This window comes from Coregonus lavaretus (assembly GCF_964263955.1).
Source record: "Coregonus lavaretus genome assembly, chromosome: 37".
NCBI classification, from domain to species: domain Eukaryota; kingdom Metazoa; phylum Chordata; class Actinopteri; order Salmoniformes; family Salmonidae; genus Coregonus; species Coregonus lavaretus.
Genome location: NC_140024.1, coordinates 20,345,163 through 20,359,942, shown reverse-complemented (window position 1 = coordinate 20,359,942; position 14,780 = coordinate 20,345,163). Strand labels below are relative to the sequence as shown.

Genomic DNA, 14,780 nt, shown 5'->3' with positions numbered 1-14,780 from the left:
GGTCCTCCTGTCGTCAACAGTGAATGGGAATGGAGAGTCATAGCGCCCTCTTGCGCTTTAGTTTTGTGTTGTAACGTTCACATTTTGATCAGTTAACGTCAGCTTGATGCTGCTATTGTAAAAGCCACATACATAGTAAGAGTCTCACTCTAGCAATGACTGATAACTATTTCAATAAATGTGAGGTTGTCTTCTCTGGATTGCCTTTACTGATAAGCCGAGTATGAAATATCAAACCGGTAGAGGGCAGTAGAAAAATGTGCCAGGGTTTGGAGCATCGACGTGTTGACGTGTTTTGATCAGCTGACAACGACATCAATGTAAACAATAATTCTGCAACTCACAGGTACTTGAGCCTGAGTAGGGATGTGATTTGAATGTGACTGAAGGAGTGGGATGGTTGTTTGATTTATTTTTGTATTTTGTATTATGTCACCCTCCCCCTTCCCGCAATGGAATATTGTTGGTTTCAATATCCTGTACAGTAGGTGGCGGCAAAACACCAATAGGTGTAGTCTGCCAATAAAACTTTGAAGAAGAAGAATCATTCTGCAAATTCGGCAGTATTTATACATGAATGACGGTAAATATTTGTCTAAATATACACATTTCTGAGAGTTATAGAACATTGAGAATAGGTATAGAAGATGGGCTGAGTAAAAATATAATTGCTTGCTAGGTAGCAGCAAGTCAGCTCAACATATCTGCTATGTATTATACTGTAACTAGGTAGCAGCTAGCTGCAACAGCCATCATTGTAGACGTTCCTGTTTCGTTCCTGTTTCACTTCAGTCTGGTCAGATTTAGGCATTGTTTTTGTAGCTACATTTTATTAAAGTGAAGGGGTCCACAGACACAGCAACTTTGATGCAACTGTGAACATCATCATCATGGCTTCGAGCTTCGCCCCACCGAAACTGGCTGATTTCATTCTCACTGAGAGGCTGGGCAGTGGCACCTATGCGACAGTTTACAAAGCCTACAGAAAGGTAGGTCATTCGTTGCAGACCGAGTTAGCTGGATCTGTAGCCTGTTCCGTACTACAGCAGTGTTCAGTCTACTGGATATGTGTGTGCAGGGGGACAACCGGGAGGTGGTGGCAGTGAAGGTGGTTGGGAAGAAGAGTCTGAACAAGGTGTCAATGGAGAACCTGCTGACTGAGATTGAGATCCTGAAGACTGTTCGCCACCCTCACGTTGTTCAGCTGAAGGACTTTCAGGTTTACAATCAGTTTAATATTTAATTAGCCCATCCCCACTCATATAAGTACATTTCATATAGGCTATCCTGAGTCCCACATTGCTTGCCAGACAAGACGGCACAAACTGATCTGGGACTCAGCAGGCTACATTTCAAATCCTTGTCTGAGTGAATTGAGTCTAAACCCGTTCTCTGCCCTTGGTCAGTGGGACAGTGAGAACATCTATCTGATCCTGGAGTGGTGCTCTGGTGGGGACCTGTCCCGCTTCATCCACAGTAGGCGCCTGCTACCTGAGAGGGTTGCTCGACGCTTCCTGCAGCAGATAGGTGAGTCACACCAGAGTCAGTGGTGCTTTAGGTATAAGTAGCCTACATTCTTTAGAGCACTATTTAATGATGTTGAGCAATTCTCTCTCTCCCACTCTCTCCCACTCTCTCTTTTTTCTCGCACTCTCTCTCTCTCTCTCAATTCAATTTAAGGGCTTTATTGGCATGGGAAACGTATGTTAACATTGCCAAAGCAAGTGAAGTAAATAATAAACAAAAGTGAAATAAACAATAAAAATTAACAGTAAACATTACACTCAGAAGTTCCAAAAGAATAAAGACATTTCAAATGTCATATTATGTATATATACAGTGTTGTAACAATGTGCAAATAGTTAAAGTACAAATGGGAAAATAAATATGGGTTGTATTTACAATGGTGTTTGTTCTTCACTGGTTGCCCTTTTCTTGTGGCAACAGGTCACAAATCTTGCAGCTGTGATGGCACACTGTGGTTTTTCACCCAGTAGATAAGGGAGTTTATCAAAATTGGGTTTGTTTTCGAATTCTTTGTGGATCGCTGCAATCTGAGGGAAATATGTGTCTCTAATAGGGTCATACATTTGGCAGGAGGTTAGGAAGTGCAGCTCAGTTTCCACCTCATTTTGTGGGCAGTGTGCACATAGCCTGTCTTCTCTTGAGAGCCAGGTCTGCCTACGGCGGCCTTTCTCAATAGCAAGGCTATGCTCACTGAGTCTGTACATAGTCAAAGCTCTCTCTCTCTCTCTCTCTCTCTCTCTCTCTCTCTCTCTCTCTCTCTCTCTCTCTCTCTCTCTCAAATCAATTCAGTACTTTATTGACATGACAAGTTAAATTACTTACATTGTCAAAGTATACATATAACAAAAAATGGTAGGACCAACAGCAATAAGGCACTCTCTCTCCCACTCTCTCTTCTCTTGCTCCATGTCTGAAAACAGCCTGCGCTCTTCAGTTTCTCCATAATCATAACATCTCCCATCTGGACCTGAAACCCCAGAACATTCTGCTCAGTGGTTCTGTCCTTAAACTAGCAGGTACTGCGCACTGCCAAGTGCCACAATCACACTTACATACAGTATTTTTTTGGTCACATTTCTATCTTTATTAATCTCTTGCATTTCATTACCATGGGACTGTGATATGAAACATAGCTGTGAAATCATAGCATTGCCAATATGCCAGAGGTTATTGGTGGCATTGTCTCTGCACTATTCAGTTGTGACATTCAAAAAAAAAGATGGAATGCAACAGTTGCATCACTGAATCATGCATTAGAGGATTTTGTAATACTACTCCTAGTATTACCAGGTGTATCACAGTCTTGACTTAGACTAGTCTAGTGCCCTTTGCACTGACACATTTTTGCCCTATGCTGTTTTCAGATTTTGGCTTTGCAAGTTACATGTCTCCGTGGGATGAGCAGAGTGCTCTGAGGGGCTCTCCTCTCTACATGGCCCCTGAGATGGTGTGTCGACGGCAGTATGACTCCAGGGTTGACCTCTGGTCTGTGGGAGTCATCCTGTATGGTGAGATCACATATTTAAATGGAGAACTCTCTCCATGCAATTAAATAGAACACTGTCCCATCAAGAACACTCTATGCTCTCTTAAGCACAAACCAGACATTTCAGTGACATCAAACTTCAACGTTACTGCTCTGAATGCCGAAGATGGTTTAAGTTTATATTGCTTTCTCACGTACTCTTGTCATTTATTTGTTGTTCTTCCTTCTGTATGTAGAGACACTATTTGGCCGGGCACCATTTGCCTCCAGATCCTATGCTGAACTGGAGGAGAAGATCCGCAGTGACAAGCCCATCGAGGTAAGCTCTGTTACATCTATCTAACGAAGTGTGTGGTAGCAATGATTGATTCTTCTAAGAGTGGTCACAGAATGAACATTATTTCGCCTGTGAGTTTATTTGCCACCACAGGGTGGCACACTTGCTCAATAAACCTTATCTCTCAGTGGAAGGGACACTCCTGTGCCAGAGTGGGTTCTACAGTCTCCTCCTCAGCCAGTGGTCCTGACAGAGTGTAATTAGTTGGAAGATAGATATAATTTATTTGACAATTTAAAAATATAATTCCAGCCACAAGTGGACACCCTGCATTCAAAATCAAGGATAACTCAAAGTACGTTTTGCAACTTCTTATAAAAAACATTGTGGTCCTCTGGTTGTGTTGTGTGTCCCAGCTGCCTGTGGGGGCCAGAGTATCCAGGAACTGCAGGGACTTACTGCTGCGGCTGCTGGACAGGGACCCTGACACCCGCCTCACCTTTACTCAGTTCTTCTCCCACCCCTGGGTGGACCTCGAGCACATGCCCAGCGCAGAGAGCCTGGGGAAAGCGGTGTGTGTGTGCGTGTGCATGCGGGTGTGTGAGAGAGAGTTAGATGTGTTGGTGTGACTCGATGTCTGTCTCATCTTGCAGAAGGATCTGGTCCTGAAAGCTGTTCAGAAGGACCAGGAGGGGGATAGATCGGCTGCTCTGTCTCTGTACTGCAGTGCGCTGGAGCACTTTGTCCCCGCTGTTCACTGTAAGAGCAACATGCACAACCACTACCTGCCACAATCACAACTTCTCTCAGGTCTCTCATCTATCTAATGTCTAATTCCGTACCACAGTCCAACATCAACTGAAAAGAGATACAAGCTCACAGAACTGGAGATGACATGATCAGAACACTATTGGTAACTGTCTAAGAAATATATATTCTCTCCCCTTTCCAGATGAGACAGACAGACTGCGTAAAGATGCCCTTAGGCAAAAGGTACAGAGTACACAAAGTATATTTAGTCTATTGTATTTTCATACACCAAAGGCTGGACTGAAATTATTTGAATAATATGAATAACGTATGGCATGGATGAAAATCACATGCTATGGATGACATAATAGAATTAAGTCAATGTAAGCAATATAAACCCCTCCTGCAGGTTAGTCAGTATGTGTCCAGAGCAGAGGAGCTGAAAGCGCTGGTGGGTGCAGACAACAGACTCTGCTTTGAGCAGTTCAAGTCCACCAGAGACATCCTGAGAGGTAATACAGCTAACTTTAGCCGTTGTACAGCATAGATACCGTATTCCATTACCCTTATATAGAGGACCTAATTTGAACCCTACTTTATTTGAAGGGAACCTTCGTAAGGACTTGAAAACACATTCATAACACACTCCCAAGGAGCATGTTATCAAGTGTAACTGGGTATTGAAAAGTACCTAGAGGTGTTCTGAGAAGGCCTCAGGTCCAAACCTTACTCTCTCTGTCCCCCTCTCAGAGATGTCCCGTGACCAACCACGCATGCTGGCTGCGCTGGAGCTGGCATCTACAGCCATCTCCATGGTAAGCTGAGGGGACTGGGTATCATGAGCAGGGCATGGAATGATGATGGGGCTCTGGGGAGACTACCAGAGAGGAGTGAGAGAGCTGGGAGGGTGGTAGTGGCTTGTAGATGCTGTCTACAGCAGGTTTGAACTTGGCCTGTAGTGAAGGCTGCAGCTATGGGATCTGGGGGCTTTCTTGAGAGTGGACTACTATACCATAGTGGTACGGCTTCCCTTTTCATAACACACTTGTATTCCATTCCAGGAGGAGAATGGGATGGAGGACCATGACACACTGGCTCTGTACCAGCAGAGTCTGGGAGAACTACTGCTAGCCCTGGCAGGTAAGGTCTGCTCACTGAAAATCACACAGGACTATATTAGTCCTTTAGATGGAGAAAACAATTATTCAGTCATATCTATGCCACATACAGCGTCTGCTGCGTGGACTCTAATAAACACAGATGTGATTTTACAACCCTGCGGGGAGTCCGGGAGTAACAAAGTAATTCAATCTCCAGCATTAAGAGGCTATTACATCAGAGACCGCAGCAGAGCCTGGCCTGAGTTTCTGCTGTGTCTCCAGCCCTCAGCTTTGGCTGGCTGTTATTGTTATTAAAGAGAAACGGTGGCAGTGGTGGCCCATAATGGTCTCCTCTCCTCAGCTCTCTGGCTGCCTCTGCTCTGGCTCAGTGTCTGTATGTAGATTAGACTCCTCTAGGCTGTGGCCTGGTGTCTATTAACCCTGACTCCACATGACCTCATCTGAGAGATGGTCCAAATGGCGGAGGGAGGCCAGGCAGGCAGGAGGGATGGGGATGATGGTGGAGCCAGATGTGTCTTTGAGCTGTGGATTGGACCTGGTGCCAGCGCCCTGTGTGTGGTATAGAGCCACTCGCTGCCATCTGGTTCCCATTGAGAGCCCAACAGTTCATTTCTCAATGTTATTACACACTGGAAACAAATAAAAACTATTATCTGTCTAATAGAGAAGAGACGGCTTGAGTTGTTAAATTATCTTCTGATGGATCAGGGGGATCGGGCACGTCAGACGTCAGCGAGACCAGGGGGATTGTGGGAGAAAACAATGTCCCTTTTGTCTCACTATAGCCTTTTGTTGATTACGTTCTCTTCCCAGAATGCCTTTCTGCTGGAGAACTGGTCCCCTCTCCTCCTCCTCAGGCAGGCTAATTGAGGAAATGCTGCTTCAGTTTCAAGGGTTCCCCCTGAGCCTCAGTGGGCTATCACAACCAAACTGGCTCTGTAAATGACCCACTCTTGTGCAAACATGGTGATTGGGAGAGCAGTGATCCATCTCTTTCTATTCTCTCCACCCTCCCTCCCTCCATCCTTCTCTTTCTCCCTCTCCTCCCCCTCTATGTCTGTGTCGTCCAGCTGAAGCCCAGGGGCGCAGGAGAGAGCTGCTCCACAGTGAGGTGAGTTACTGGGGGTGAGGTGGATGAGAGTGTTTAGGTGAGAATGTGAGGTGAGGGGGTGAGGAGGCACCTGGTTCAGTGCTCACTGTAACAGCACATAGATCACCTGAAGACAAACACACACACAGGTCTCTGAGACCAAACAAGCACAGCTATATCTGGGACACAACACCCAGGAGCATTCTCTGGTAGTCACGTGAATGTTACCCTGAATAAAAGCTAATAAGGTAATAGATCAGTGACACTGCAGTTAGGTGCACATATATCACAGTTATATGACACTATAATGGTGTCCACTCCACTAGTAATGGTCAGGTGAAATAGCCAAGCCTTGCCCTTGACATTTAGGTGGAGAGGTATACTCTTGCAACAGTTAATTCAATCAGTCTGACTGTATTAATATTCAGTGGTAAAGAAAAGTTATATTCTTTCATGTTTTGAGCATTTGTTTTGCAAGCAACCAGGTCAACAACACACAACAATGTTTCGACAACAAACCCCAGAGGGAGAGAGATTTAAAGCTGGGCTCATAGACCTCCCTATTTGAAGTTTTATAGGCGCTTGGCTTAAGCAAATTCAGATGTGGCTGTAATAATCTAACGCTGGGGAGGACTGCAGATCGAAAGCATGTGTGTGAGAATGCAAAGAGCCCCGATTGCAGCTAGGAATGGTCTCCATGTGTGTTGGTTCATGTCTCCTCTTGAGCACAGTTCAGCCTTTCTTAACTCAGGTCTGTAATTCCCAGTTCAATATGCCTGGGCTTATCATATAAGAACACCAGCCTTGATCTAGCTGGTAGGTTAACACATTTATATTACAGCTGTAATCTTACTTTGGGTGTAATTTGATAGTATTACAGCCTTGGTATTGAGGTTAATATGATATAAAAGGTTGGAGTCTGGGTGGATGCAACTGCCTCTGTCTCGGTCAGGATGATTATTCTACCCTCTTTTAAAGGGTCATTATAGGAAGCCATCCACCTTGGTCTACCCTCATCATCATCCTCATCACGCCCCCAGACGTTATAGATAGGAGAATGTGAATCACTGTGCATGGATTACAGACTAAACACCACCTCTCACTTTGCAGATCAAGAGCCTAATGACCAGAGCTGAATACCTCAAAGAACAGATCAAGGTAGGAATAGCGATGACTTGATATTAGATATTAGTAGATATAAACCCTTTAGGTATATTATATATTAGTAGATATAAACCCTGTAGGTATATTAGATATTAGCAGATATAAACCCTGTAGGTATATTAGATATTAGTAGATATAAACCCTGTAGGTATATTAGATATTAGTAGATATAAACCCTGTAGGTATATTAGATATTAGTAGATATAAACCCTGTAGGTATATTAGATATTAGTAGATATAAGCCCTGTAGGTATATTAGATATTAGTAGATATAAACCCTGTAGGTATATTAGATATTAGTAGATATAAACCCTGTAGGTATATTAGATATTAGTAGATATAAACCCTGTAGGTATATTAGATATTAGTAGATATAAACCCTGTAGGTATATTAGATATTAGTAGATATAAACCCTGTAGGTATATTAGATATTAGTAGATATAAACCCTGTAGGTATATTAGATATTAGTAGATATAAACCCTGTAGGTATATTAGATATTAGTAGATATAAACCCTGTAGGTATATTAGATATTAGTAGATATAAACCCTGTAGGTATATTAGATATTAGTAGATATAAACCCTGTAGGTATATTAGATATTAGCAGATATAAACCCTTTAGGTATATTAGATATTAGTAGGTATAAACCCTGTAGGTATATTAGATATTAGTAGATATAAACCCTTTAGGTATATTAGATATTAGTAGATATAAATCCTGTAGGTATATTAGATATTAGTAGGTATAAACCCTGTAGGTATATTAGATATTAGTAGGTATAAACCCTGTAGGTATATTAGATATTAGCAGATATAAACCCTGTAGGTATATTAGATATTAGTAGATATAAACCCTGTAGGTATATTAGATATTAGTAGGTATAAACCCTGTAGGTATGTTAGATATTAGCAGATATAAACCCTGTAGGTATATTAGATATTAGTAGATATAAACCCTGTAGGTATATTAGATATTAGCAGATATAAACCCTGTAGGTATATTAGATATTAGCAGATATAAACCCTGTAGGTATATTAGATATTAGCAGATATAAGCCCTGTAGGTATATTAGATATTAGTAGGTATAAACCCTGTAGGTATATTAGATATTAGTAGGTATAAACCCTGTAGGTATATTAGATATTAGTAGATATAAACCCTGTAGGTATATTAGATATTAGCAGATATAAACCCTGTAGGTATATTAGATATTAGTAGATATAAACCCTGTAGGTATATTAGATATTAGTAGGTATAAACCCTGTAGGTATATTAGATATTAGTAGATATAAACCCTGTAGGTATATTAGATATTAGTAGATATAAACCCTGTAGGTATATTAGATATTAGTAGATATAAACCCTTTAGGTATATTAGATATTAGTAGATATAAACCCTTTAGGTATATTAGATATTAGTAGGTATAAACCCTGTAGGTATATTAGATATTAGTAGATATAAACCCTGTAGGTATATTAGATATTAGTAGATATAAACCCTGTAGGTATATTAGATATTAGTAGGTATAAACCCTGTAGGTATATTAGATATTAGTAGATATAAACCCTGTAGGTATATTAGATATTAGTAGGTATAAACCCTGTAGGTATATTAGATATTAGTAGATATAAACCCTGTAGGTATATTATATATTAGTAGATATAAACCCTGTAGGTATATTAGATATTAGTAGGTTTGTACAGGGTTTATATCTACTCAGTGTGTTTAATCCCAAGCAAACATTTATGTCCATGATTTTGAGTCGTGTCATCTTTTGTGTGTCTTTAAGATGCTGGAGACCCAAAAAGACGTGTCAATGGATAGAGAGCCTCTATCAGAATCAGTGAGAAGTTGTGAGTATCCCTACTCTCTGCAGTGAATAGTAGCTGTGACTATTCACATTTCCCCTTAGATATTGTGTACGCGCTGGTGTAGGTGTGTGCGCCATAGAACGTCCCACCAGAGGGGCTTGCAGACTGGGCAGTGGGATATACGAGGGCTTAAGTGAGAAATGGCCGCCTGAAGCTGTAATGAAATTTCCCTTCAGTGGAGGTTTTTCCACTAGTAAAACACAAGCCGTTCTCTTACCATGCTGACCTCCCCGTGGGAGTGTCTGGATCTTTGATTTCAGCTCAGTCCTGCACAGCGCTGGGCTGCTCTGCCCTCTGACCTCCTATAAAACCCACCTTGTGAAAGTGAGACTTGGTTCTAACCAAGGAGAAGAAGAACCCCCCCCCCAGTCCCAACACACACACATGCACAACACACACATGCACAACACACACGCACACTAGCTGCAAGGGAGGGAGTTAGTTGATATATAGTAGAGCCAGACAATATCCAGACAATATCCTGTTTCGAGTTAGAAATTCCAGAGGAATTATGGGCAAAGGGGGTTCAATGAATTTGGAACGGATTCAGATTTCATAAACATGGCTTGTTACGTTGCTGTTGTTTTAACACGCCCGCGGCCACAGTCAGCCATGTCATGTTGGCTGCTCTCCAGCTGGAGGGTCACAGAAATCCCAAGACTGTCTGGCTGGTGACCTTTAAACTACTACTACGCTAACTACAAACACAGCAGTAAAGTCTAGGCCTAATGCTCTCATTCTGTATCCTAAATGGCACCCTATTCCATACATAGTTCAGCCCGGTCAAAAGTAGTGAGCTATGTGGGAATAGGGTGCCATTTGGTACACTGCCTCAGTCTCTGAGCTTGTCCGATAATACAGGACAGTAATACAGGCATTCTACTTGTTTTGCCATGTGCGTTGAATACATTGGACATCTTAATTACTCAACAGAAATCTACTCACAGATCAGTACTGAGGTAAGCCATGTCTGTATGATAATAATGCAGTCTCTAACATCTGTCTGTCGATGCTCGCCCTCCACAGCATGCTGTGTGCAGTGAGCCAGCCTGGCAGTAGGAACCAGAGAGAGCGGCCATCGTGTCTGCGGAACCCCAGACCTCCTGCCTCTCTATATGTCAGGTTAAGGAATTCCTCAGGCCTCTGAGACCATGGCCTCAGTAGTCTCGCATCACTATACTTGTAAGTCTCAATCATCGCACGGCTGTTGTTTCCCAACAAACGTGAGAAAGCCTGGAAATGGAGGCTATGGCATCAGAGACAATCTACCCTGGACTTCAACTAGCAGCTTATCAGCCTTGCATCCCCCTCACCACCACCAACACAACACATAAGACTGTCACAGTCTCCAGTCACCGCTCAGCCTCAAAGCCCTCCTGCCAAACCATTCATATGGAAAGGCTGGACAGCTTGTATGCTAATACTGTACTGTCATGATAAACTAGGACTGTATCATGTTGTTGTATTATGTTGCAGGATGAATAAGGGTAATAATGAGCCTCTAAAATGCTTATAGTTGTCTAAATAGATGGCGACTTGAACTCAGAATGGCTACCCAGCATAACGAGTTTGTAGTCTGTAACTGAAGGGAGTTATCGAAATTGATCATGAATATTTGGGAAAGCCCTTCTGGCATCTGTCGCCACAGACACACACACACACAAACGAAATCCCTTTTCTGTGGCCTGACCACAGCCTCACCACGCTCTCTCCGCTGATGGAGCAGCCTCTACCACTATGAGAGGAAAACTGGAGAGGTGCGGCTGCTGGCTTATTTACTCTCTAGACTTTCATTTACTTTTGGCTTGGCACCGGTCAGGATGAAGGCATACAGTAGCAACTGTGAAGTCAAGGCGTGCGTCACTACTCAGCCTGCTTTAGTGGCCTGCCAAAAGGTTGGACATTTGGTGACAGGTTAACAGTTACTGCTGTTGTGGGTCTTTTCCTTTGTATTTGTTTTCAGTCAGCCAGGTTGTGTGTATGAATCTACTTTCAAGGGAACTTTTAGTATTTGTGAATATAGTGTATCATAGGAAGCTATCTGCTGTCTGTAATCAGGAAATGGAATGGTGTAACTGACAAGGAAGGGAGTGCAAAGAAATGTCTGTTGAATTGAGAACTGACAATTGTGTATTGTTTTTGTTGAAACATTTTGTATGGGTATGATTTTATAAATTATTTATTACCGTAAAATGGCTGATTCAATTGAAAATAAAATTGCTATGTACAGTGTTCTCATGGCCTGTATTCATTGTGTTTTAAGATAAAGGCCATACTTTGTCCGTGAAGTATTTTTTATTTATTTTTATCAAGAGTAAATTAACATACTTGTAGTTCAGGTTGAAATGTAAAGCTTGGTACATTAGCTTTGTGGTAGGAGTGTAAGGGTTCATGGATGTCTTGGTGAGTCTGTCGCTGCCTGTTGGAGGTCTCCTGCTGTCTCCTGGCTACATAGTCACCATTTGGTTCCCTCTACTGAGGACACAGCTGGACCATTTCCATAACGTAAGGAGAGGAAGCTCTAATGTAGTCCAGGGTAGCAGAGCGGGTAGAGGACTGGCAGGAGCACCAGTAGAGATGGAGGTATACGCTAGAAGAGAATGCCAAGAAGTTGAATAGTGAACCATTATGCCTTTTACCCCTCTGACCCCCTTGCCAACCAACCACAGCCCCGTGGCATTGTGGGTTTAATTGGCCTCCATTTCAGTGCAGGTCCATCATGAGCACTTGTACCCTTTCCCCCTCTCCTGGCTCTATATCAGCCTCTGTTGGTACTCCTAATGGGACAACGGTGGAGCTGTATTGACATCAGCTAAAGTTATAAAGGGGGGTGGGTGGGGGGTTAATCCGTAAGGAACTAAGGACCTCTCAACTTCCCAACCCCCAAACACACACACATCAACCATTCACCATGGGTAGACTGCTATCATGAATAGAACATTGTACAGATGAGAGACAACTCTCCCCTAAATCCCTGTGTCACCCCCTCTCCTAGGCCTGGGGGAAGGAGAGAGAGAGGGGGCAGGCAGGGGTTTGTTTCAGAGAAACGTTGAATAAAGATAATTTAGAAAATGGGCTCCAGCACACTGCAGCCTCTGTAAATCCTCCCTCTGCCGTCCCCCACTCACCCCAAGGCTCCCCTGCTTATGTTTGTTTTGATTTTGTTCCCAGAAGCTGAGTGGGGGATTTTAAGGAGGGGTGGGGGTGAGTTAGAGTTGGAGAACTTTTAGATGCATGGCGATGGTTAGACAGATTGGACTGAGCCGAGTTAGGAGGGTCTTACCTCAACTATACAGAATCCATTTCCCTCCCTTCCGTTTCTAAATGCACCAGTGAAACTGACTTTTGAACAATCTAAGGACTCTCTGTTAAGCGTTACATTATTTTCTAAACAAAATACATGCTGGTCTATAGAGCAGAGTTACTTTTTAACTCTGCACTATTGGGAAAGGGCTCGTAAGTAAGCATTTCACTGTAAAGTCTACACCTGTTGTATTCGGCGCATGTGACCAATCAAATTTGATTTAGGGGAAGATGGGTAGGGCCCAACTTGGTCAGTCTATTGTCAAAGGAACCATGAATTCAACACAGATTTTCTTTCATGACTTCAAATTCCACTTATCTTGACTACTTAAAACTTAATAGATTACATAACACTTTTACACAGTTTGTTAATGACCTGTAAATAATGAATTATTACTATGAGCTATTTCTGCCAAAGCTTTATATTTACCTACTAACTGACCTAAAAAGTTATTAGCAGGATTTAGGAGATTAGTAGACACTAAAAGTCTACAAAAACACACATCGCATTCTCACTGTGATATAAAAACTAGACATATTAATGTGCTATATTTCCTTTGTTATTTCTCTGAAAAGGAAATTGTAGACCAAGAGAACTGAGAAACACTAGAAGGCAAAACTACCAAATGCACAACCCCGCATTCTCAAGGGTCATGACTGACCTTTTAACACCTACAGGGACGCAGAAAGTGCAGTTTGTACACAAGTAATTAGGTACAATTTACCTGGTTGTTTCCTAGACACAGTGTCAAAGGAAGCAGTAACGTATACCTGAAATGTCTCAAAGAGCACAGAGAGTCCTGGCCGTCTCTTCCAAATTAGATGTATTGTGCAGCCAGACACTTAAAATTCCTGTTTGGGTTTCAGTTATACTGGGCATGATCCCTAAAGTATTACACAATGCTGGCATTATGAAAGGTACACAGCAGTCACACAGTTACTTGTTGTTTCAGCAGCCACAGGAGGCATTGATTTAGATGCAATCACCCTGTTCTAGGACTTGATTTAATATTGTGTCAACAAAATACGCGTCTCTAAAATGTTTTTACAAATTCCGGGGAAGACGGATTATATGAGAAGACAATAGTTGTGAGAAGTCCTGCTTTGTCTTTTTATGTAAAAGTTGATATTGCACAAGACTACCAGAAATGCAAGTGTATCATTTCAAAGATCAACGCAGTAGACATTCAAACCGACTCAATGTCTGCTGGTCCTTTAGCTTTGCTTGGCAATGGCACAAGTTGACATTCAAAGACGACACGTGACTTTGGAGCCTGATCCAAAATGACATTTTCCCCTTATTGAACATTCCAGTCTTCTTCTCTAGTTCCAGCACAGTTACATTTGCCTATACTTTAGGTCTGATACTTTTGGTGTGATGTTTCATTTAGTTGGGGGTTGGGAAACATTCCTACTTTTGAATAACATACAAGATGTCAAATAAACAGTTGGACTTTTTGACTCACACTTAATCATTTTATTACATACATTCTTTCCCATATATAACAACTATCCATTATTTCTTTCCACACTGGTTGAGATGACAAATCTACCTGCAGTATTGTTTCAAAAAACATTGTTTTTGTAAATGTAAACTACTGCCATATTATTCATGAGGTGGTGTATTGACTGCAAAGTCACAATGGACATAATTGGAGACACTAATTTACAGCATTAATATATAACATATAAATGTAAAACATAGATTCCTTCCGTATTTACTTTTTTATATATATATAATTTAACATCAACATGACAGTTACATTTCCATATGGACCAGCATCTACCCGACAAGGTGAAAGAAAAAAGAAATGACATTGACAATCATGACAAAAACGAAGATTAGTTTAGAAAAAACTTCAAGTGACATCTTGTAAAGATAAGGACACAGGAATGATTAGCTTCATTGAAAGATAATAAATGAACTTTTTTTTAGCTTTTTCCCTTCTTACTAAATATCTAGGCTAACTGTCAAGCATGTTTCTAGCCTGGAAAGGAACCCATTACACTTTATATGAAATGAATAATAAATTAAACTAGGCCTATCAACAAGTAGCTTATGTACTGCCATTCAAAGTAATAAACTGGGATTTCTTATTTTTTCTGAGAGAAAAACAATAGTGCCACTTCTTTTGTACATAAAAGTCTATGATAAGTCCGCATTCACCTTGTAGAGGCCAGTCTATA

The 14,780-nt window shown here is 41.7% G+C and overlaps 1 protein-coding gene across 3 annotated transcripts; it reads left to right on the top strand.

Annotated features, from left to right (window-relative positions):
- Positions 1–320: 320 nt before the first annotated feature.
- Positions 321–11,524, top strand: LOC311111482 (serine/threonine-protein kinase ULK3-like). 3 transcript variants are annotated; one of them, XM_084154217.1, is made up of 17 exons: positions 321–583; positions 854–989; positions 1,079–1,219; positions 1,407–1,527; positions 2,448–2,543; positions 2,892–3,035; positions 3,250–3,332; positions 3,707–3,862; positions 3,944–4,049; positions 4,243–4,283; positions 4,450–4,552; positions 4,791–4,855; positions 5,102–5,180; positions 6,232–6,272; positions 7,362–7,409; positions 9,209–9,272; positions 10,317–11,524. In XM_084154217.1, the coding sequence occupies exons 2-17, from the start codon at positions 891–893 to the stop codon at positions 10,331–10,333; spliced, it is 1,404 nt and encodes a 467-aa protein (XP_084010343.1). In that variant the 5' UTR covers positions 321–583; positions 854–890; the 3' UTR covers positions 10,334–11,524. The 3 variants fall into 3 exon arrangements, with proteins under 3 accessions (XP_084010343.1, XP_084010345.1, XP_084010344.1); XM_084154218.1 differs by lacking the exon at positions 854–989 and having other exon boundaries at positions 533–583; XM_084154219.1 differs by lacking the exons at positions 6,232–6,272; positions 7,362–7,409; positions 9,209–9,272; positions 10,317–11,524 and adding an exon at positions 5,558–5,675 and having other exon boundaries at positions 525–583.
- Positions 11,525–14,780: the final 3,256 nt, after the last annotated feature.

Bases quoted from the DNA above. Each gene is read 5' to 3' on its own strand.
- LOC311111482 (XM_084154217.1), top strand. From the start codon at position 891: ATGGCTTCGAGCTTCGCCCCACCGAAACTGGCTGATTTCATTCTCACT. The intron at 4,284-4,449 runs GTACAGAGTACA...CCCCTCCTGCAG, and splicing joins AAGATGCCCTTAGGCAAAAG to GTTAGTCAGTATGTGTCCAG. The intron at 4,856-5,101 runs GTAAGCTGAGGG...ATTCCATTCCAG, and splicing joins CATCTACAGCCATCTCCATG to GAGGAGAATGGGATGGAGGA.